At 42.8% G+C, this 23,366-nt stretch overlaps 1 protein-coding gene across 1 annotated transcript in view; it reads right to left on the reverse strand.

Annotated features, from left to right (window-relative positions):
* The window catches only part of LOC126391193 (IgGFc-binding protein-like), an 88,814-nt gene extending 67,220 nt beyond the window's left edge, over positions 1 to 21,594 (reverse strand). The window contains exons 1-6 of the mRNA XM_050045766.1: positions 21,550 to 21,594; positions 15,360 to 15,574; positions 15,025 to 15,219; positions 12,613 to 12,801; positions 11,398 to 11,834; positions 10,241 to 10,359 (exon numbers count right to left, since the gene is read on the reverse strand). Coding sequence (XP_049901723.1) covers positions 10,241 to 10,359; positions 11,398 to 11,834; positions 12,613 to 12,801; positions 15,025 to 15,219; positions 15,360 to 15,437 — 1,018 coding nt within the window. The 5' untranslated portion in view covers positions 15,438 to 15,574; positions 21,550 to 21,594. The remainder of the gene's footprint in view (positions 1 to 10,240; positions 10,360 to 11,397; positions 11,835 to 12,612; positions 12,802 to 15,024; positions 15,220 to 15,359; positions 15,575 to 21,549) is intronic.
* Between the last annotated feature and the right edge of the window lie 1,772 nt (positions 21,595 to 23,366).

The raw sequence follows: 23,366 nt of genomic DNA on the forward strand, positions 1-23,366 counted from the left end.
TCCTCAGTTGCTCTTCCTGAGGTTTCTACCATTTTTTTTCCCTGTTAAAGGGTTTTTTTTGGGGAGTTTTTCCTTATCCGCTGCGAGGGTCATAAGGACAGAGGGATGTCGTATGCTGTAAAGCCCTGTGAGGCAAATTGTGATTTGTGATATTGGGCTTTATAAATAAAATTGATTGAATTGATTGATTGATAAATGGATTGATGGATTGATTGAAATATCGAGAATGTGTAAAACAGATATATTCAACTCAGACTCCATTCAATTCATAATTTATCAGGTAAAAAACCCTCTCTGCACTATGTCTTTTGGTGAGCTGATTTATTCAGTAGTTGAGAGGTGAGGTGGGTGTCTTTCAATGCAGAGGTTAAGAGTCAAATTCCACCTTTTACAATTCTGTACGTGGTCTGAATCTTTGCATTTTCCAGGACAAGTTTTGACCCTTCTCAAACAGTAGCACTACTTATGTATAAATAACTGGACATGGTATGCATTCCAGATCTTGAATTAATTAAAAATTCAATAAAAATGAAGTCATGTGAAAAATGTCTTCACTGAAGGTCATAAGCTACACTGAATATTTCTGAAAGTACATTTATATACATCAAGAAAGTAGTGTTAATTTCGTTGACAAAAACAATGACAAAAACTTTTTTTCCATGATGAAAACGAGACGATGACAAGCTAAAACCAGATCTTAATAATAAAAACTAAGACAAAATCTATGTTTCATTCCCGTTGATGAGACAAGACGGGACAAAGATGCTAGTGGTGGACTATTGGACATTGAAAGCTGAGAACGGCGGTGCTTGCAATTATCTTCAAATGCTGGATGAGTGACACACACTCCAGAGCAGTGTCAGCTGTTGGTGCGAGGTGTGAGCTGTAATTAGGCAGTAAATTATCAGCCGTGTGTGTCTGACTGTGGATGGCGGAGCTGCTGAATGGATTTGTGGAGTTTGTTGGTTGCAGCGGTGGCTGTTAGCAGTTAGCTCTGCTTGTTAGCCGCTGAATGGCAGCAGAACGAGCAGCCACCGGCCGCCAGACTTCCCAGCTGATCCTCGCAGGACTCCACTCGGTACAGACTCAAGAAGGTTTAAGGTTTCATACTGTTTGACAGGCAAGTAGGAGGCTCAGTTATCTGTGAGTGTAGCTGTGCTGTAAGTAAACTGTCTGAACTCAGATCAGTTTTCTCTGACAGAGATTAAAATTTAGTTTTAAAAACCAACTCTGTGAGAAGACATGAGTTTAAACCTCCTTAATCTTAATTAAGTTATTTTTCTGCTTCTGAACAGTGAGATGGATAAGTCAGAGTTGACAATGAACCTGGATACAAGTCCCAGTTGTCTCAGATTACTTATTTGGGGTGTCAAAGTTTTTGAGAGCATAAAAAGAGAGATGTTGGGCTTTTCAAATGATGATCAGTAAGTGTGTGCTTGTAAATCAGCCCTTAAACCTGTCAAAAACTGCTGGGGCGTCATGGTTTAGTGGATAGAGCAGGCGCCCCATGTACAAGGCTGTTGCCGCAGCAGGCTGGGTTCGGCTCCAGCCTGTGGCCCTTTGCTGTATGTTATTCCCTCTCTCCCTCTCCCCTGTGCACTTAGCTGTCTTATCAATTAAAGGCAAAAATGCCCCCAAAAATATAATTTAAAATAAAAAAAAACTGCTGGAAAATGACAGTTTGTAAATGTGCAGAAATTATTTGTAGTTGTAGAAAAAAATGTAAAAATGAATTTTTTATACAACCTGTCACCTTGATTATAATTTCTCACACATGAATTAGCCTAACCAGATTAGTTTAAAGATTAAAAAAAACATGTAGAAAACATAATAACTAAAAGTCGACTAAAATGTCATAAATTTTCATCGATTAAAACATTTTGAATTTTGTCGTCTAAAACTCGACTAAAACTATAAAGGATAAAAATGACTAAAATGTGACTAAACTAAAAAGCATTTTTGTCTCAAGACTAAGACTAAATCTAAAATAGCTTTCAAAATTAACACCAAGTCACTGTTGGAAAAGGCCAAAAAAAAAAAAAAAAAAGGCTTTTGGTGCACAGGAACACCCTCATGCTCAGTTTGAGTTTTATTCTGAGTTACTCTGATCTAATTAACCCTAAAACCCTCATGTTTTGAGCAGTGTACTTAAGGATCTGAGTACTTCTTTCTCCACTGTTTGTACTGTCAATGCACCCCCCATCTGTTTGTACACGGTGATGTCACGACGCAAGGACTCACACAACCGCATTGTTGTTGGAAGAAGAGAAGCTCGCTGAGCTCTGCCGCTTATAACTGCTAATAAACAGTCCTTATTGATCAGTTATTACCCTGATCAACGCAATAACACTCAGAAACCGGCTCCGTTGCCCTGGATACCTGTCGGTCACTATCAGGTTGGACTGGGTTCAGTGGTTCGGAGCCTGATGCCTCCGCTCCCACTACTGCTGCTGTGTACACACCTCCTCCAGAAACTGCTGTCACCGCTCACTGTCCTGCTTTCCGCCACATCCGCCCCTTCCATCTGCTGTACCAGAGCACTCCTGCATCGAGTCTCGCCGCTCCATACCGTGCTTTACACCAGTCCCCCGGCGAACTCCTCTCCTCCCCGTCTCATCCACCCTGTCCTCTATGGTGAAGTTCCCTCCATCAACCACTCCCCCTCCTGCTACGCTCATCAATTGTTGTGACTCTAGCATGATGGAGTGCTGATACGCAACATCTCCTCGTCCTCACTTCCCCCCAACGACTTTAATAGTCGGGGACTCCATAATTAGGAATATCCATTTCTTTAACGCTATCACACGCTGTTTCCCTGGGGCGAAGATCCTCGACATATTGGAGAGGCTTCCCTCTCTGCCAGAAACTCTGCCGACCTCCATTCAGAGAATTATAGTCAATGTAGGTTCTAATGATACATCCCTGCAACAGTCTGAACTCACCAAAATCCACTTTGACTGGTTGTTAAACTTTCTAAACAGCTGTGGAAAGTCTGTCTTCATTAGCGGTCCAATCCCAACTGCTGGCGGTGGATCTGGACGTGTCAGCAGACTCCTCAGCCCCCACACTTCAGTCTGCTTGTAGGGCACACAGTGTAGTCTTGATTGACAATTTTAACTTGTTTTGGAACTGCTTTTCCTTCTTTAAGACTGATGGCATACATCCAAACAAGCTAGGAAGCTGCATGCTAGCGACTAATCTGCAACACGTTGTGCAATTATACCCACATGACTGACTGTTTACACTCCCCCCACCACACCCTGGCATCTCCCTCTTCTTCTCTGGTGCGACTTTGAAGGACTGTTACTGTTGAGAGCTCCTCCTGCTGGCCCCCTGTCATTAACCCCCTCACCTGCTGCCCCCCCCCATCAAAACTATTGAAACTATGGTAACAGTCAGACCCTACCGCTCACATGGCAGTTTCAAGGCTGTAAACCTCATTTATTTAAAACACAGTGTTACTTTTTCTGCACCTGCCAAGTCTACCTGTCATTCTCCTTCTCTCCCTGCCAAACTGGCTTTATTCAACTCCAGGTCACTCAACAATAAGACTCACATCTTAAATGATTTTATTTCTTCTCATAACTTAGATATCTTTTTTATTACTGAAACTTGGTTAAAACCAGGTGAGTGTAGCCAACTAGTTGAACTTTGTCCCCCTAATTATGACCATTTCAACTGTCCCAGGCCTTCTGGCCCTAGGGTGGGCTGGCAGTGGTGGTTTTTAGAAATGATTGTAAGCGCTCTCACGTTAAGGTTGGTGTATTCAAGAGTTTTGAGGTCCTTGCTTTTAACATTGCCTCTTCTAAACCTGTCTGCTGCATTGTTTTATACCGCCCTCCCAAACCAGATAACACTTTTCTCTCAGAATTCTCAGACTTCATGTCTTCTAATCAGTCAAGACTGTGTTATTTTGGTTGGTGATTTTAACATTCACGTGGATGATCCCACAGATAACTTTGCACTGACTTTTTTAAATATTACTGATTCTTTTAATTTAATTCAGCATGTTACTGGACCCACACACAACTGTGGCCATACCCTGGACCTTGTCTTTACATTGGATATAGCTCCTAGTGCCATATCAATGAAAGATTTGACCTCGGATCACAGTTGTATTATTTTTGAAACAGTCCCTCTGACAGATTCTTTACCTAACAAACGTACCTTCCCCTCTCGTGTATTCAATGAACATTCAGTGGTAAAATTCTCACAAATTTTTATGGTCACTTCCAAGATCTCACCCTAATGTCATCCACTGATGATCAGGTTAATCACTTCAATGAAGTTTGCTTGTTAGTCTTGAACACCATTGCTCCTGTTAGAAATAAATCTGCTTCAGCCATAAACCTTACCCCTTGGATAAATGAGGACATCCGTAAGGAGAGAATGTAGGCGGGCTGAATGCAGCTGGCGAAAAACTCGGTTAATGGTCCATCATTTGCATTTGTCTGAGCTTCTGTCTTCCCCTAACTCCAATATAAAGATTGCCAGAGCTGCATATTTTGCCAATCTCATATCAATTAATAAGCATAATCCCAGACTTCTCTTTTCCACTTTTAACTACCTGCTGAACGACAAACCTCCGGTTATGTCCGCCTCCTCCCCGGCTCTCTGTGAAAATTTCATGTCCTTCTTTATCAAGAAGATTGACAATATCAGAAAAGCCATTGCATCCTCTACAGTTACCCTGCCTCTTGAAATACCTCATGTCACTCCAACTCAGCTCTCCCCCATTTCATTACATGATCTACAGGAGATCTTGTCACATATGAACCTGTCTTCTGGTCCCCAAGGCATAATTCCCTTTCTAACCATTATAAACTCTTTTCTTACATCTGGCTGTGTTCCATCATTCTTTAAGACAGCCACTGTCCACCCCTTATTAAAAAACCCCAGTCTCAATCCATTGCTGCCACAGAACTTCCGACCTACTGTATATCCAAACTACCCTTTCTGTCCAAAGTCTAACGGCCGGGCTCCACCGGCTGCAAACGTAAACGTCACGTCAGCATAGCGTCGCGGCGTATTCATTTGGGCTCCACTGACTGCGTACGGAAGCGACACGTAGAGAAGCCAGCGGGGTTGTTTACCGTTTGCTGAGCCAAGAGGCTGCATGTAGGCTGCATGAAATGTTAAAGCATTTTCCACCTAAGTTATTACATATATTTGAGTTATCTACAAGTTTACTGTACTGTTTGTCATCTACTCGCTTTCAAACGTCCGCCACAGACATTTACACAATGTCATGGATAAACATTGGTAAATGCATGAAAAAAAATCATCACATATCACCTCTGATAATGGTTTATTCATTTAAAAACACATTGTGCTCGTTTAGCACACTATTTCATGTAGTTTTTATCTGCTGGAGGGTCACGTAGGGAAGCGTAGCGCGACAAAAATAGAAGAGCTGCATAAAATAGAGAGTTGTCGCACGACAGACGGGGGTTGTCGCGCCGCTCCCGTTGCTGGTGGAGCCGCTGTAATTGATTAACAGGGGGGCGAGCTGCTACGGGACTCGCGCTGCAGACGTGTCATGCCGCTGACGTGCCCGGTCGAGCCCGGCTGTTAGAGAGAGCTGTAGCGAAGCAACTCCTACAGCTAGTAGAGGGAAATAATATTTTTGACAAATTTCAGTCAGGTTTCCGTCAACACCCTAGCACTGAAATAGCTCTGCTGCAATTTCTCAATGACATTTTACTGCATGCTGATGAGGGAAATTGCTCTGCGTTACTTTTATTGGATTTAAGTGCTGCCTGTGACACCGTTGATCACACAATCTTGATTGATAGGCTTGAAAACTGGGTGGGGATCTCCGGTCCAGCCCTTGAATGGTTCAGGTCATATCTATCTGACAGACATTTTAACGTGGGGATTGGAGAGCATGTATCTTTGAATGCCTCACTGTCCAGTGGAGTGCCCCAGGGCTCAATTTTGGGGCCCATTTTAGTCTATATATGGTCCCCCTGGGCCACATAATTCGCAGCTTCAGTGGTATCGCCTACCATTTCTATGCTGACGATATGCAACTATATGTATCTGTTAAGCCCAACCACCAAAACAATCTCCATGTACTAAAAGACTGCCAATCAGCTATACAATCATGGATGGCCCATAACTTTCTCCAGCTTAACTCTGACAAAACAGAGGTCCTCATCATTGATCCTAACCATAAATTCAATTCAGTCAGTCAGCACCTTGGTTCTCTAGCCAGTCATATCACCTCACATTCCAGAAACCTCGGAGTCATATGCGACTCACACCTGAAATTTGACAAGCATCTCAACTCCGTGGTTCAGACCTGTTACTTTCAATTAAGGAACATCAGGAAACTTCGCCCGGTTCTCTTAGCCCATGACATTGAAAAATGTATTCACTCTTTTATCTCTACCCGTCTGGATTACTGCAATTCCTTATTTACTTCCTTCTCCCAAACTTCTCTGAACGGATTACAGGTAGTGCAAAATGCTGCTGCAAGGGTTCTCACCAAGTCTTCATGCCGCTCTCACATAACCCATCCTGGCCACTCTGCACTGGTTACCTGTTAAATTTAGAATTGATTTTTAAAATACGTTTAATTACCTACAAGGCTCTGCATGGCCTGGCTCCCAGCTATATTAGTGATCTGCTTAGTCCTCACACACCTGTGAGACCCCTTAGATCATCCCATGCAGGGCTTCTTACTGTCCCCAGGACTAATTTGAAAACCAGTGGTGGCCCCCAGATTATGGAACAAACTTCTCACCACAGTAAAAAACTCCATCTCTGTTGAGAGTTTAAAAAAAAAAAACGCCTTAAAACCCACCTTTTTTCTGTTGCCTTTTTAGATACGGTGCCTATGGTGTGATTACATAATCTTTCCTGTGTTACATGTGTATATATTTGAACTGAACACCTATTGCTTGAACAGTGCCCTGTTATTACTTGACGATACTGGAAATAAGAGGTGTCCCTCAGTATAATTTAGAGTTAAAATAAAGCTTGAATTGATGAATATCTGCCCTACACCTCAAAGCAATATGAAGTTCAAAATATGTATAAAACTACAACATAGAGGCTTTTTAAATACAAAGTTGTCATAGACAGAAATTTCACAGACACCTTTTTAAAGTTACTTTTACTGTAATTAGGTTCAGTTAATTACAGGTACAGTTTAGGCCATCAAATTAATTGAGAAATTTTGCATAGAAACAATAAAGATTGTGCAATAAAGCAAAATGTGTCAAATGAACAGTAGAATTCCTTGGCCTCTAGTTTCCCAGCGCGGCGCAGGGTGGCGCAGGGTGGCGAACCCCGCGCAGAGCTAGTTTTGAGCAGCGCAACCCGAGGCCCGCTCAGTTTGGTAGTTTGGCAGACCGAGGTGCACTGAGATGGGTGTGGCGGCGCAGCAGGGGGAGGTGTCGACAGATCCAGCTTGGAGCAGTGACAGTTTCGTGCCAAAAGGCTTCGCCGAAGGTGCGCTAAAAGCTCGCCGGCTGAAACCAGGTCTGCTGTCAGCGCAGGCGGAGCGGAAGTTTGTGGAAGTTTGGCTGACCGGCGGACAGTGCGCACACGTCACCAAAACCTCACAGGCAGGTGTCCAGAATGTCAGGCACATTAACAATGCAATAGATAGCCACAAAAACCACTATTCAATGCAACCATCTGCAATCAGCACATAAATGTATCTCTATATCGACTGTCCCCTCACATCTGATGTCAGATCAAAGGGGATTGGCACCGTTTGGCACGTTTGGCACGCGTAATGGAAACCCAACCTGATTTGATTAACACAGCTGCAAAATTATGAGTTCACATCCCTCTCAGCCAACCACAAACAGCCACAGCATCAGAGAGGGAGTATATATTCAGCATCTGTCATCTTAGAAAAGTCAAAAGAAAAGAAACAGAGTGAGACTGTGAGAGAGAGAGAGAGAGAGCGCGCACGCACGAGAGAAACACAACATTGATTTACAATCGTGGTGACTTCCTCCCAGGCTACCTTTGCATCATCAGCCCGTGGAGGTCTGCTCGCAGTTCTGTATATTCGGACACTGTGAGCTTGGACCTCCCGGACCAAAACATCAGTTTCCTCCTGGGAGAAGTTTGGCCGTCTGACGCTGCTGCTCTCTTCTGCCATGGCGAATTGAGTAAACTCTCATTACGGCTTCGCGCGGCGAATTTAAGGGCGAGGAGAGGGGCTCATTTGATTGGTGTGATGTGTATAAAACCCACTCCACGCCTTCTCTCCTCCCTCTTTCCGACTTGCGCAGGTAGGAGGGACGGAAGTGGGAAAGAGGAGTAGCTGCTCCAGCGCGCACGGTGTGCCAGACTTGCAAAATCCGCCTGGCCACACCCAGTGGGCGAAGCGCAGGTGCAATGCGCCTCCGCCTCACCCGGTCTGCGAAACTAGAGGCCCTTCTGTTAATATATAACAAAGAATGCAAAAATAAACGTTTTAATAAAACTCAATCTCTTATGTCTTAGTACAGCACCCCCTTCAGTTAATATATGGGTCAATGACATGACGCTACTTTTTTTGTGTCCATATGGTTTAGTCAAATTTAAAAGGATTAAAATTTGAAAATAAATGTATGATTAACTTACAAACTTTAATTTTGTGTGGATCCAGTACAAAATTTCTGCTTTTAATACATTTTGAGAGAATATATTAGAGGCCAATGGCAAAAATGTCTGAGTGGTGTAACCATAAAAACTTTGCACCAAATAATTAAACTTGCTTAAAAACACTAAAATTCTCAATAAAACACCATAACAACTAGTTTGGCATGATCTTATATTATTACTTTTTTATATTAAATAACACAACCTAGTGTCATTTGGTGTAACTCGTATTTTTTCATAAAAAATATGATTATATACAGGAAAATAAATGTGGAGTAAAATGTGGAATAAATGTAATCCACTTTTGCAGTGCAACACTGTGGGTTTTTTTAAACAAATTTTACATAATTTGTCAAGCATTATTTAGAAAAAAAAGGGGTGCTTTTAGGATATGTCCTGCTCAATATTGCCAAAATGCATTAAAATCTAAATATAGAAATACTCCAAAAATATCTTATTTAAATTTAATGCTTTTAAAATAAAGATTTTTTTTTTATAAGTACACTTAAATCTACTGAAGGTGGATAAAATATTTAATTTTATTTTTTGATAGAAAATGGTGCAAATGTCATTTCAAATGACATAAAACCAGCAAAAATACAGAATGTACATTTTAACAAATCTGGTGCATGCTTTTAAAACTATTTTTTAAGATATTTCTGAATTGCTCATCTTGCCAGCCCTCATTTGTCACTGACTTCAGTTAATTGTGCTCTTGTTTGCTATTGGGGTTGTCATCATGCCCTCTAAAGGGATAACAGGCTTCAGTCTGAGAGGCCGTTTTCTGTGTGGTCCTAGTGCTCGACGCGTCTCAGTTTATTAGCGCGTAACATTGTCATGTCCCCTGTCCTAATGCCATTTTGTTTGTGAGGTTGATTTCACATGTAGAAATAAAGCAGTAGCATCCTTGTTAAAGAGTTTATGTAGTAGACATTAAGAGTGATGATACAGTTGGCATAACAATAAAACACAACAACCACACAGAAAACACAGTGTGATGTGTTACCCCCGTCACATGCTTCTGTCATGGGGAGAACCCCCTGTAGATTATCTCGAATCAGCCCAGCATGGGTTGAAAGGCTCCTCTCCAGTCTCAGTTGGCAGAGCGAAAGGTGAGAGGACTGATCTGCAACCCCCCTATCAGCAACTTAAGCAACCAAGCAGGACAAATGCTTAATATTCCCTGTCAAGATTTATTCATCATGTGTCTTTCCTGTCTCTCTTAGAAAGACCAAGAAGCCTGTACAGAGACTGAATTATCCTGGACTGGGAAGGATTTGTGTTTTTCTGTTCCCTATTCCTTTTCCCTTCTTTTCAAAATTAAAGGACTCTTTTTTTTGGTTGAAACACTGGTTGCTGTGTATTGCATGTTGTATGCTGTGTCCCTATTTCTCCTGTTTGGTCAAACACAGAGGCAACAGAATTGCCACAACACACACACACAGACACACACACACACAAACACACAAAAAGCATAAAACACAAAATGTTGTTTTGTTTAAGTGTTTCGTCCAGTGTTGTTGTAGTTTGCATTATGGGCCACCATAAAAATGGCATGGGAGAATGAACCTGTCCAAACATTAGGCTAAGCCACATTCAACATCAGTGAATCAGAGCATCAGATCAGACTTACGACAGAAGCTGTCTTTCCTCCATTTGCTTATCTTGGTGCCAGCTAGTTGACAGGCGATAACATAATTCTGGATGTGACGACACAGGACGTCAGCACCCCCTCTTCCCGTGGACATCTCCCTGGAAACAAACTTTCTTTTAATACAGGAAACACCAGAAACAGTCTTAACACAGACACTCGAGTCTGGTGAAGGATATTTCTAGTTTTTTATGACTGGGATCTTATTTTTGCAGTTTTGTCTCTTATTTTCATCAAAATAATATAATCAAACTATAAAAATGTCTGAGATCTGGGAATATGAAGACAATGCTTACAACACTAGAAACAAAAGTGTCATATGATTGGACAGCCAACAGTTCAGCCAGACTATCTAAGACACTTTGATTGCATGTAAAAGTGAAAATGAGAGCAACTATAAAGTTATTTATCTTCCCTCATCATGCAGGAAAACTGTGCACATAACTACACTATATGTTAGGTCAAGTTATGAAAGTTTTGAATATCAAATAATTCCTGGTGACTTGGCCATCTGATTGGACCGAAGTGCTGGCTAGTGTTAAGAATGCAATAAAACCTCACAGCCTCACGGTTGTATGTCTTTGTGCACCAGTAAAGTTTCTCTTACAGGATATAAAATGTCATCACTTTCTTAATTTATCCTATTAGATATTCCTGTGAAATGAATACTAAGTGTATCCATTCTTGAGTTATGGCCAAAAACATGTTTTGTGACGTCACAGTGACCCAGTGGACATTTGTGCCAAACTCCCTCAAGGCGTTCTTGGAATATTGCATTCACAAGAATAAGACGGATACAAGGTCACAGTGACCTTGACCTTAGACCTCCAAATTCTAATCAATTTATTGTTGAGTCCAGGTAAACATTTGTGCCAAATTTGGAAAAAAAAAATCGGAAAACTCAAAAACATAATGCCTCCAGCCACAGCTATTGCTGACGTGGAGGTATAAAAATCTCCAGATAGATTCCAGGCTGTTTAGTCCCAGCAATAGAAAAGGAGTGTGAGTGCTTAAGGAGTTGAGAGACCAAGGACAAGACAACATACTTCACACAGTCACAGAAATGTCTAGCTGGGAGCAGAATTAATGTATGTAATGCATCACTTTGACATTAGACGTATGCTCAGATATTTCCTTGCCTGACACAAGCATCGTAGTTAGGAGTTGGGGACACTGTTGAGTGGCAACCTTCAAATGGGCCTTGCTGAGCTTTGATGATGTCACAGGCCTTTTTGGCTTCTGGGACCTTCTGTTCATCTGGCCCAGGGCAGGAACTGGCACCACAGCGTGTGTCACATGGAGTGTCATCCTTCTTTACTACCCAAACTGCTGCTGTGTCTGATGGACCCTTACCTCCTGATGCCAGATCATCAGTCAGGTTACCATTAAAGTTTCCACAGAGACCATGTAGGGAGCTGCCAAAGGTGGATGGGATTTGTAGTAACACGCCTGCCACACTGTCATAGCTCAGCTTCAGATTAAAGTCAGTTTCAATGATGATGTTGATGCCATTTTGATGTGCTCGCACTTTTCCATCAGCCAGAGACACAGGAAGGGAGACTCTGATGTCATCAACCTGAGACATTGAGAGCACACACACACACACACACACACACACACACACACACACACACACGGATACCATGTAAGCTCCGTCCCACTTCAGGAGCTGTTGCAAATTATTGTACAGCACTGAAGGCCGGAGTTTATCATTGCCTGGAACCTCACAGAAATATATTATTTATAAAATATAACCAGTAATATGTTCATAAAATGCGGTTTGGTATTTTTGGTCTTTTTTTTTATATTAATCACAGAAATGTGGTGTGTACTGAAGGCCACACTGGCTTTGTTATGTGATAGAGGCAGACGAGACAATGCTGTGTGGCCCCTTTAAAAAACTTCCAGAGGGAACAGTTGATAGGAGCACCATTCTCTGCAATTTCTGCAGTAAGGAATTTTTGTACCATTGGAGAACTTAAAGCCTGAAATATCACCTCAACACAAAGCATTTAGCAGCAAACCCAGAGGTCTGAGCTAGCACAGCCTCTGATGCTAGTGCTAGCAGTCAGCCTTGTCAAGCCACACTTGACCAGATGTTCACACGCAAACTGAGTAAGTCTACCTGTGACCGACCAACTAACTCCTTTGCAAAATGAATTGGAATGGACAGCAGACCAGTTTGCATGGTAGAGGACAAGGGGACCACTGTGTCTAAAATACAGCAGCTTTACCACACGTCTGCCAAAATTAATTTGACTTGAAATTTTTAAAATACTTTAACAGCAAAAAATTATGTATGGGATTAACTTAAACACACCTTACGCCTAGCCAAAGCAAAATGTCATTCATACCTTGACTTCCCAAACAACACCAGTCTCCATAGTGATTTCCATGCCATAGACCTGCAACTCCACACTGCGAACGACGGTACCATCCTTATGGGTTTTCTGCTGTACATATAGAGAGAAGGCTGCCATACCTCCGTCCTTCTCCTCCACTCCTGCCAATGTGAATAAACAGTTGCCCCACAGAGGATATGCCTAGAGGATAAGAATATATTAAATGTTATGTCTGAACTCCTACTGTGATTGTCTTGAAGGTACAGAAAACTTAGTTAATGACTAAATGCAACACCAGCCAGTGTCTGACTGTGTTTGTCGGCTGAAAACAGCTGCCTACTGTGGCCAAAAACAACACTATGAGAGCTGTGAGAGTGAACAAGATCAGTAAAGTTATGAGCTGATCTCTATAAAGCTCTGTAAAGCCAAGGGGAGCTGCAAATTCAGTTGACAAATCTATGTAGGTACATCACTATCAGTGTACATTTTCACACTGTCAATTCTACATCATTGTGAAAGTATTGATTATAGCTGCTTAAGGGTCTGTGTCCACATGGTATTTTTCTTCAGCAAATAAGCAGTGACGAGGGTCTGGGGAACGCCTCATCTCAGCACATCATTACAAAAAGTGCAAGGTTCTATAAGACATTTGTGTAAAGTTTTGTCATAATTATTGGCCAAAAACATATTTTGTGAGGTCACAGTGACCTTGACTTTTGACCTTCAACCACAAAATTCTAATCAGATTATTCTTCAGTCCAAGTGGACGTTTCTTCAAATTTAAAGAACTTCCCTTAAGGTGTTTTTGAGATATTGCGTTTATGAGAATGAGAGAGATGAGGTCACAATGACCTTGACCTTTGACCGCTCAAATCTAATCAGTTCATCCTTAAATCTAAGTTTCAACATTCATGCAAAAACTTTGAAAAAATTCCCCCAAGGCATTCTCGAGATATCAAGTTTACAAGAACGGGATGGACGTACGGAAGAACAGACCGACAATCCAAAAAAATAATGCCCCTGGCCACGTAACGGCTGTCGCTGGTGTGGAGGAATAATAAAATGTATACTTTTAGTGCAATACATTTTAATGGATTGAAGTAAGACTGTTTCACTCCAGGTTTACTCCAGTATCCTTGCATTTCTATGTCAAAAGCATTTCTGGTACTACATTACTAATAAAATAAAATCTGAAGGTTTGGTGAATCAGTAGTCTTTACATGCAAGTTTATAGGTTAATCACATAAGGGCAAGTGCAAACAAGTACTCTCAAAGCAGTTTTAATTTCCAGAAATCTGAAATCTGAAGAAATTGACTACAACTGAAGAAAATCCTCAGAATTCTGATCTCTTGCTTTTTTATTACCCGCTTTTAGGCCTACTTGTACTCTGTCTTTCAATACTTACATTTAATATCATAAAAATACTTTTGATACTGTGCAGTAAACATCAAGTAGTATTCTAACAAGTGACTTTAACTTCTAACAGAGTAATTTTCTGGAAAGATATCTGTACTTAAACTCAAGTACTGCTTGCAGGTACTTCATCCACCACTGAGCAGAGCATTTACAAGCAACATCCAGTGTACGCCACCTCATCTGCTCCCACGAATGTGCTTTTTTTTGTCTTTGTTGTGACAGTAGCCTAGCTAAAGGAGTAGCAGCGCCTTTATGAAAAGTTCAGAGATTTTCAACTTGAAGTGCTCAGAGTGGCGGCACAAAAAAGTTGAATAAAAGACCCAGGACACGGCACTTTTTCTCACGGTGGCCACATGCGGCCACATTTACTCTCTCCTCATTAGGAACAATTGAAAAACAATGCCAGCACTGCCAAACAAAAAGCCATGTGGACACAGGCCCTTAAGGTACTTTCAGATTGGCTTCTACCTCCAGTTGTATTGGTTGCCACTTGGTTGACATATTCTTTGATATATTTACAATAAGCTCATATCAGCTAATATATTGGCTCAGTTGATTTATCTGACTGACTCTAATATGCTAATAAAATGTCCTGAATGTGTTTTCGTGTTAAGTGGTAAGCTTTTCTTGTAAAACAGCCAAAGGAAATGTTGACCACAAACACATGACTCGTCACTGTATTTCAGCACTTCTTGTTGAGAAGGTTAAAACATTGCACTGATGAAAAGGATCGTCATGACATCACTGACAAACTGTGATGTTGGAGGGTAGACAAGAAAAAAAGCACTGACAATAAACATATACTTAGGTTGTATTATTTAAATAAAGGTAATACTGTATATCTAAATGCATTGTCTATAAAATCATTATTTAATGATGAAATATTACTGAAAATTATTTATTAGGTTGTTATTACAACAGATTGTAAAAAAATCAATATGCCATTGATGCACATTTTCCTAAATAGCATGCTAACTTTTGCCTCATTCACAAAAAAAGTAGTTTACCTGTCCATCAAAGGACCTGACAGTCCTGACTCCACTTACAGAACAGGAACCAATAGTTTTGGGAGAACAGGAGGCAAAACCCCCTTCCACAATACACTTCTCGCTGGTTGAACACTGAAAGTTAGAATCACATTGTGTATCTCCTCCTTCTGAACACACACAGCGAAGGTTACATGACTCTCCTGGATAGAACACCTTGGACAAGAGAAGATAGCACAGAAGAAATATCAGTAGTGCTAACAGTAGAAGTAGTAGTAGTGGTTGTAGTAGTAACAGAGGCTGCAGTTGTAGCGGCATTGTGGAGGTGCCATATGATATTGTTGCAACTATAGTACCTGTCCAGTTTGATAATACTGTCCTCTGTACTGACAGCCACACTCTGCCAGAGGCACACACTTGTCATGACTCAACATGAATCCCTCGTCACACACACAGGCTTCACTGCAGGCCGCGCTCTCATCACAGCCCTCAGGAGGAGTGAGACCACTGCAGGTTTGCTGGCAGGGTGGAGCACACACCTCATAATGACTGTTTGCACCACATGATGGAGCTGGCAGAGAAACACACACAATAAAATACGGAGTGCTTATGCTCTGTACAAACATGTTTGTGACTTTCTTGGGACTTTAATGAACCAAACATTAAGTAGAGTACATTATCAGATGTGGATAATCAGATGACAAATGGGGAAACAATAAAGGAATAACCTTGTAATAATCACTTGCCAAGAACATTTAAGGGACATTTAGGGGAGTATTTTTATTTGCCACCCCTCGCAGAATCAGTTTAAAAATGTATAATTTGACAGATAGATGTATCAAAATTTCCTTGATAACTTTAGATCAGCTATGTCTGCAGATAATCCTGCCAAAGTTTCAGGATGACTGGACCAACAATCTGGGATGAGTTTGTGAAAATATGATTTGAAAAAAACTGAAAAAAGTCTCAAAATTTGAGAGAGGACCACTGAAGCAAAGATGCAGATGAATGAATGTCAATTCTTGAGCCTGTGTAGTGGGTGGAATTTAATTGCAACCCACCTGCCAATTCAGGTGAGGTTTTGACTCACTGTTTTTGCTGCACAAACACTTTTGATGGAGAAAAAAACAAGAGGATAGAAAGAAAGAAAGAAAAAAAGAAAGACTAATGACAACAAAAACAATTGTTATCCAGCACAAAAACACTTGCTGTCCAGCAATGATTATTGCTGCTTGGACCCCCCATAAGCAATATGTGGATAAAAGAAATAAGCTCATATAAAGCAGATAAAATTTAAGAAAAGGAAATAACCAGGTTGATACACAAATAAGATTCAGTTATAAGAGATGATCTCATATAAAGCAAATAGAATGCCGTCAAAAGAGCAAACTCTTGAATTTAAAACATGAAAGTGCAAAATATATGGAAGTGCATATAATGACTAACATAGTGATACTTAAACAAGCACACTTTAAATACATAATGACAATAAAATTAAAATAAAAACACCCTAAAATAGTAATATTAATAACATTTTAAAATGTATTATAAAAGTACTGAGCAACCAGTGCAGCAATTCAAAAATTTGGGTGACATGACATAACTTTCTAGAATCGTTTAATAATCAGTTTACATCTTATTCTCTGAATTAAGGGTTTATTTCAAGCCAGAGTTGTTGATTGTTGAACCAGTGGACTAACTCACAATGACGGTTTTAGTGAGTTTTATTTTGTATGTATGTGCACAGGAAAGTATCAGAGATCATCTGAGAATATTAAGACACAGAGGGAACAAGCACAGGGTGTTATACGATCTGGCTCCCACCTGGGAGGGCTGGTGATACAGGCTGTGACCCTGGGGGTGGCAAAAGCCCTGTGACATCACATGTGACAACACTAGTGGTGGTTGGCTCTGATGTGGAAGCCAGAAGTGTAGGAGGCTCAGTGGATGGTGTTGACAGAGAACTGATGGAGGCTGAGAAGATACTGATCAAAGTTGCTCTATTGTCTACTATACAGTCTCACTCGCCTCACCATGAGTGTGGAGACAGGCAAATTGAAGAGGAGGGTGCACCGCAAGTGCACCATGGTGAATAGCTGGGGACTGTACAAGAGGCTGCAGATGAGAAGAGGGCTGGTGTCAGCTTCCACTGTTATGCCTATGGTGTCTGCGGTTTTTGGTCCTTGTGGAAGGAGGAGAGAAGGCCTAAGATCTACTGGTAGATCTCATTAGGCAAGCTGAAGGTGCCAACCCAGCTATGGTATGTTTACCACTGAGTGCAAGCAGCTCGACTAGGATGCTTGTGGGATTCTTGCTAGTGCTCTGACTATGATGTCATGACTGGAGAGTAACCGGTTTCAAACTGATCATCGTACAAATCGTCATCTGAATCAGGCAGGTTGATCTGTAACCTAGGATCCATGGTGAGTTGACTCTTTGAAATCAAACTCTCATTGTTTCCCTAAGTTTTTAGATAATATTTAATTTAAGTGTAAACCACGATCTGTCCTAGAGAAATCTGAGACAAACAAAGCAGGGTGGATTGACCAGGTATAAGTATGCTTGACAGGTGATAAAAGGTGTGGCCTTTCTAACAAATGTAGTTAACCTGTTAACTTAGGTTCGGGAGCAGAACCACGCCTCAACCACACCTCTAATCACCTGCCAAGCCAACGTCACTTATGCCAGGTCAACCCATACTACCCCGTTTGTCTCAAGATTTCTCGAGCTGCGACAGAACGCGCGTCTCACCTAAACGCTTCACAGAGAAAACTTCCATTCAAACAAAGACAAAACGTAAAGATTGTCTAACGTTACCTACCATGGATCCGGTACCGCAGATCAACCCGACCAATTCAGAGGCGATCCGTTCGACGATCTGTTCGACACCGGTCCACCAGACTCGCAGCAGCAACCAGAATGCAGCCAAACACACTGGCGTGGTCGCCTGCGTTCAGTGGTCAGCGTACCTCAGTCCCGGCGTCTCCATTCAAATTCCGCCAACGAGATCTCTCCGACTCCGACTCGGACCGCGGGGGTCCGCAGATCTCAGGCCTCCATTCCTCCTTCAGCGAGGACCGGACACCGCGGGCACGGGTGTAAGAGCCAGCTTCAACCCTCTCCTCATCGGCAGCTGACCCCATCGCCTAGGCTTCCAGCTCCCGGCTCTTCACCACGGCGCACCCGCGGTGCGCCCTCATCTGCAAGCTGGCATTCTCCGCGTCCTCAAACTGAGCCCAATATCAGAGACTGGACCGTCACTCGCCTCCAACGTTTCCTGTGGAGCGAGGGCATCCCATTTCACCGCAACACCAACAAAGCCACACTTCTTCGACTGTATTCTGCCTCTATCAACGCAGCAACAGACTCCATACCTCCCGCTCTTCCGGCTTCAACACCCGTGCCACCAACTGCCGGTGTCGTCAGGCGTGACGTCACAGGGCCGTTGCTGCCTCAGCCACAGCCTGCATCATCAGCCCCCTCTGGTGGGGGCCAGGTTGTATGTCCCCCTGTGCTTGCTCCCTCTGTTCCTGAATTCTCTCAGATGATTTCAGCTTTCTTTTCATCCCTGTCTTTGCAGGCTTCACAAAATCCCTGTGCACATACATCCTTTCATCCCATCATCCCTTCCTCTACCCTTCCTTCAGCCATTCCCAGCAACACGGCTTCTGCTCCTCTTCCTCCAATAGCCAACGCAGCAGCAGGAGAGCCTCAGTCAGCAACTCAAGGGGTCCCACCACAGGCTAACCAACTCGGTGATCTCCAGCCTCCTCCTTCACTTCCAACTGGTCTATCCACATGCACTTCGCTAACCAAGCAGCTGGCTGCATACAGCAATTTAACCAGGGAACATACTGGGGCACCCTTGACTCTGAACTCTACTGCCGCATATTTGCAGCCCGCACGTCCCTCTCCTGCGAGCTATGTGGAGCCCCTTCTCACCCTGCCACAGCATACACTGTCACTGCTCCGCTACCTCGCTCACATCCATCTTCCTCATGCAACACCACAGTCTTTAACCGCCTGTCAGACCAACTTGTACAGCACCTCAGCACCCCCGTTCAGGTAAATGTCCTTGCCACTGCTCTACAAAACCATCCTGATAGACAGCTTGTTCATTTTCTCATAGATGGCTTCACACACGGTTTTCATCCCGGTATGACAGTTCTCCCTGACATTTCCCACATCTGTCACAACCTCCAGTCTGCTCTTGCAGAACCTCACACTGTCGACACCCTGTTGGCTAAAGATGTTAAAGAAGGATTCATGATAGGCCTGTTCGATATTCCTCCTTTTCCACTATTTCGCATTAGCCCAATAGGTGTTGCCACTCGCCAATACTCTGGAAAAAAGAGGCTAATTATGGACCTGTCTTCCCCACATGACTCACATTCCAAGCATCAACAGCGTCATTCCCAGTCCGGATTTCTCCATGCAATATGCAACCATCGACGATGCCATCACCCTCATTTGGCTAGCAGGACCTGGAGTTTGGCTTTCTAAAGCAGACATCACCAGCGCACTCAAAGTTTTGCCCATTCATCCTGACTTCTGGCATTTTTTGCGGTGTTTGCTGGAAGGGGGCATATTATTTTTCTGTGCGCCTTACCTCTGGCTGCAAAAGTAGTGCTAAGATCTTTGATTCTCTTTCAGAAGCCCTATGCTGGATCCTCACTAACAACCACAGGCTCCCTTACATTCTCCATCTTCTCGACGATTTTCTTGTAGTCACTCCACCATCCTCATCTCCTCGCCACAGGCTCAATATGCTCACTAACGCTTTCTCTGAACTCAGCATCCCTCTTTCCGAGGAGAAAACATCAGGACCTGGCACTTCCATTGAGTTCCTTGGCATCACCCTGGACTCAATTTCTTCCAAGCATCTCTGCCCTTGGAGAAAATACAGCGCATCTCTCTGCTTCTGTCAAACTACCCCCTAGCAGACAGATGCACCAAACGCCAGCTGTTAGCCCTCCTTGGCCATCTCAATTATGCGATCCGCATAATCCCTCAAGCTAAATCTTTCTTGTCCATCCTTTTGTCTAAGGCTGCTGCCATTCCCTCTCTCCACGATAGGGTCATTCTGGACGATGCCTGCAAAATGGAAATGCGCATGTGGCTACATTTCCTATCTTCTTGGAATGGCATTTCCTTCTTCTACAACGACTTCATCACCCAGCCTGAGGACATTCAACTTTTCACAGATGTGGTGCTACTATGGAGGAAGATGGTTCGCCTCCGCTTGGCCCCCAGAGTTCGAATCCCTCGACTCAGAGTCCCACTCTCCTTCCTCTGCGCTTCACGAGCTGTATCCCATCATAATAGCTGCCATTCTTTGGGGGCACGAATGGTCTAGGAAGTCCATACTTATCCACTCCGATAACACCGCAGTCGTAGAGATCCTGAACAAAGGTCGATCTCATTCTTTAGCCATCATGCAGTTCCTGCCCAGACTCACCTTATTCTCAGCTCAACACCAGTTCATCGTCCGGGCAGCCCACGTTCCCGGTCATCACAACATCACTGCTGACTCATTATCTTGCTTCTCGTTCCAGAAATTCAAACACTTGGCCCCAGAATCGGATCTTCACCCAACACCTATCCCACCGTTTTCAGCCACAATATTCAACTAGCTCCACAGCTGTCAAACCTCTCTCATGCTTCACAAGAAGCCATCCTTAACAGTCTTGCCCCAAGCACACTCTTAGCCAACCTAACTGGCTGGAATCGCTTCAAGGCATTTCACTCCACCTACCAGCTACCTTTTCCCTCTCTGGACGTCATGTCCATCTGCAATTTCATCACCCATGCTCATTCCATCCAAAAAATACGGTCCTCCACCATCCAGTCCTACTTAGCAGGAATCAACTTCTTCATCAAACTCGTCACCGGCTTCCATTGTCCTTCAACCTCCCATTCTCATGTTACTATGTTAATAAAAGGCTTGCGTAAAAAGGAGCCGGCTCTCCCAGCTAGGCGCTTGCCACTCACTTCAGACCTTCTCAGCCTCTGCATTCGCACCCTTCGTTGGACCAAACCATTCAGGTCCTAGGCCGCTGGTCATCCCAAGCATATCGCTCCTACATCCGCAACAATCTTGACGATCTCCGTCGAGCTTATGTTCAAATATCAATTTAAATCTGACTCTTTTGGGGGCCAGTGATCAGCTCGGGTGGATATATACGCCTGAGACGGAACCCCCACACTGAGTCTTCCTCCGCCCGGTCTTCAATACATCCTCCCAGACCAGCCTAACAGATGACATCCTCCCTCTTCCTCACCCACATCCATTCATCTATTCTCAACATTCAATAACTCCTGTATTTCATTAAACCTTTAAACGACATATTGTTGTGGGGTTTTTCTTGCTAGTGAAACCTTAGTTAGTTAAGAAATTAACATCTCAAAGCAGAATGATAAAGTTGCCTTAAAAGTCCTGTCCTGATTGTGGGGTTGCCAGGTTTGTGCATAGACTGAATTCTGAACAAAAAAACAAGTTACTCCTGGATGAGTGGATGGACACTGAAGTGTGTATGCATGTCTTACGGCAAAACTGTTCAGATCTCCAACTCTCCACTGTAGCTCTGGCCTGTTGACAAGAGGTGCTGTAAGCTGATAGGCTGTTGCATAAGGCAGAGGCATGGCCTTGGTACATACACAAATCAAAGACACAGTCTGTGAGGAAGGAGGTGTGGTCCAGTTTACTGTGACACTGTCTGTAAGGGCAGAGACAGAGAACACAGAGACAGAGTCAGAGTGAGGGCACAGTCACTAGATACTATTTTATAAACTAAGAAATATGCTGGAACAAGCCTTCAGTTTTCTAACTGGGCACTGATCATTTACATATCTGACTTGATCTAGAGTTGGTTTACAAAACACATTCTCACTGCAACCTTGTCACATATCAACATTTGGTCATGGACTTTCCATGTCCAGACACGACGTGTCTGGGATGCCACCTCAACTTCTTACATGCATTGTCTGTTTTCAAAATACACTTGTGTTTTCACAGGAAATGTACAGTTTGCATATATGCTCTTTCAAAATAAACAAATGTAGCAGCATAGACATCTACACATTATGTGGCCGCATTTAATTGGGCGCAGCTGGTGACTGATTGTTGGGGCGGCTGGATATAAATGCGGCAGTCCTCCACCATCTCTTCCTTTGCGTCCTTCCACCTCATCACTTCCGGTCCAGAGTTGTGCTATCCTAACAGGTATTGCCACTCGCTGCTGCTTCACTTTCTTAGTTATTTGGTCTCTTGTCATGCTTAAGGCATTTGTGTCTCACTGCAGAGCAGCGACAGCTTGCGCCGTGCTCCAGTGTCCCGCCTGGCCTCATTTGTATGTGTTCTCTCTCTCTTTGTCATGCTGCATGATATTAAGTGGCTAAACGCTAGTGTGGTCGCAGGTGAATGCCGGTAGCTGACTAGGTTCCTCCCTCCCTCTCCCTGCGTGTATTAGACTTTACAAACAGGTATGTTTTTAAAAAAAAATAAAATTTAATTGTAGTTCTCAAAAGCCTAATTTTTAAAATTTAGCTTAGCAATGCTAATTTTATGTTTACTGTTGGAAACGCTCATCAGCTGGCAAAGTCCACTGGTGGCGCGGACGTGACGTCACCACCAGCTGATTGGAGCTGCTGCTGCTTTGTCTCCTGCTTTCTCTTGTTTTGTCTCCAGCTGTGTCCCGGCTCTATATTAGCCTACTGTTGCGGCTCGGGCCATGGTTTGTCAGCCTTGTTGCTTTGGGCTACAGCCAGCTTGGCTGTGCAGTGGACTGCAGATACTACCTGTTGCCTGGGTTTAATTCCCTATTTTAATTGTGTGGAGTTTACTCCCTTATCTTTGTTTATGTTGTTGACTAATTTGGATCAGCCCCCTGAACTTTCCATTTAATTTCAATAGTTGGTTTTGATTAATTTGATTTCTTTGTGTAAATTACTGTTTACACACTGTTTGGGGCAAGTGTTTTTGTTTCTTTACTTTGTTTATTAATCTTTTTGTTTAAGGGCAGTTATTTTGTTTAGCTTGTTATTGTCACCTGCCTACTTTTCCTCAGTTTGTATATTTTGTCTCATATTTTGGTTAAATAATTTCTGTTGTAACTCCGTTTTGTTTTATTTCCTTTTCAGTTGCTGCAGGCCAGTGGTGATGGTACTGATGACTTGGCGGTATCCCCCCCCTTCTGTGTGCTGTGTCTCCCCTGGAATTTCACAAAGTGTGTGAGTGACTGTCACGTGTGCCTGGGTGACATATATATATATAAATATATATATGTATATCTATCTATCTATCTATCTATCTATCTATCTATCTATCTATCTATATATCTATCTATCTATCTATCTATCTATCT

This window comes from Epinephelus moara, chromosome 6 (assembly GCF_006386435.1).
Source record: "Epinephelus moara isolate mb chromosome 6, YSFRI_EMoa_1.0, whole genome shotgun sequence".
NCBI classification, from domain to species: Eukaryota; Metazoa; Chordata; class Actinopteri; order Perciformes; family Serranidae; genus Epinephelus; species Epinephelus moara.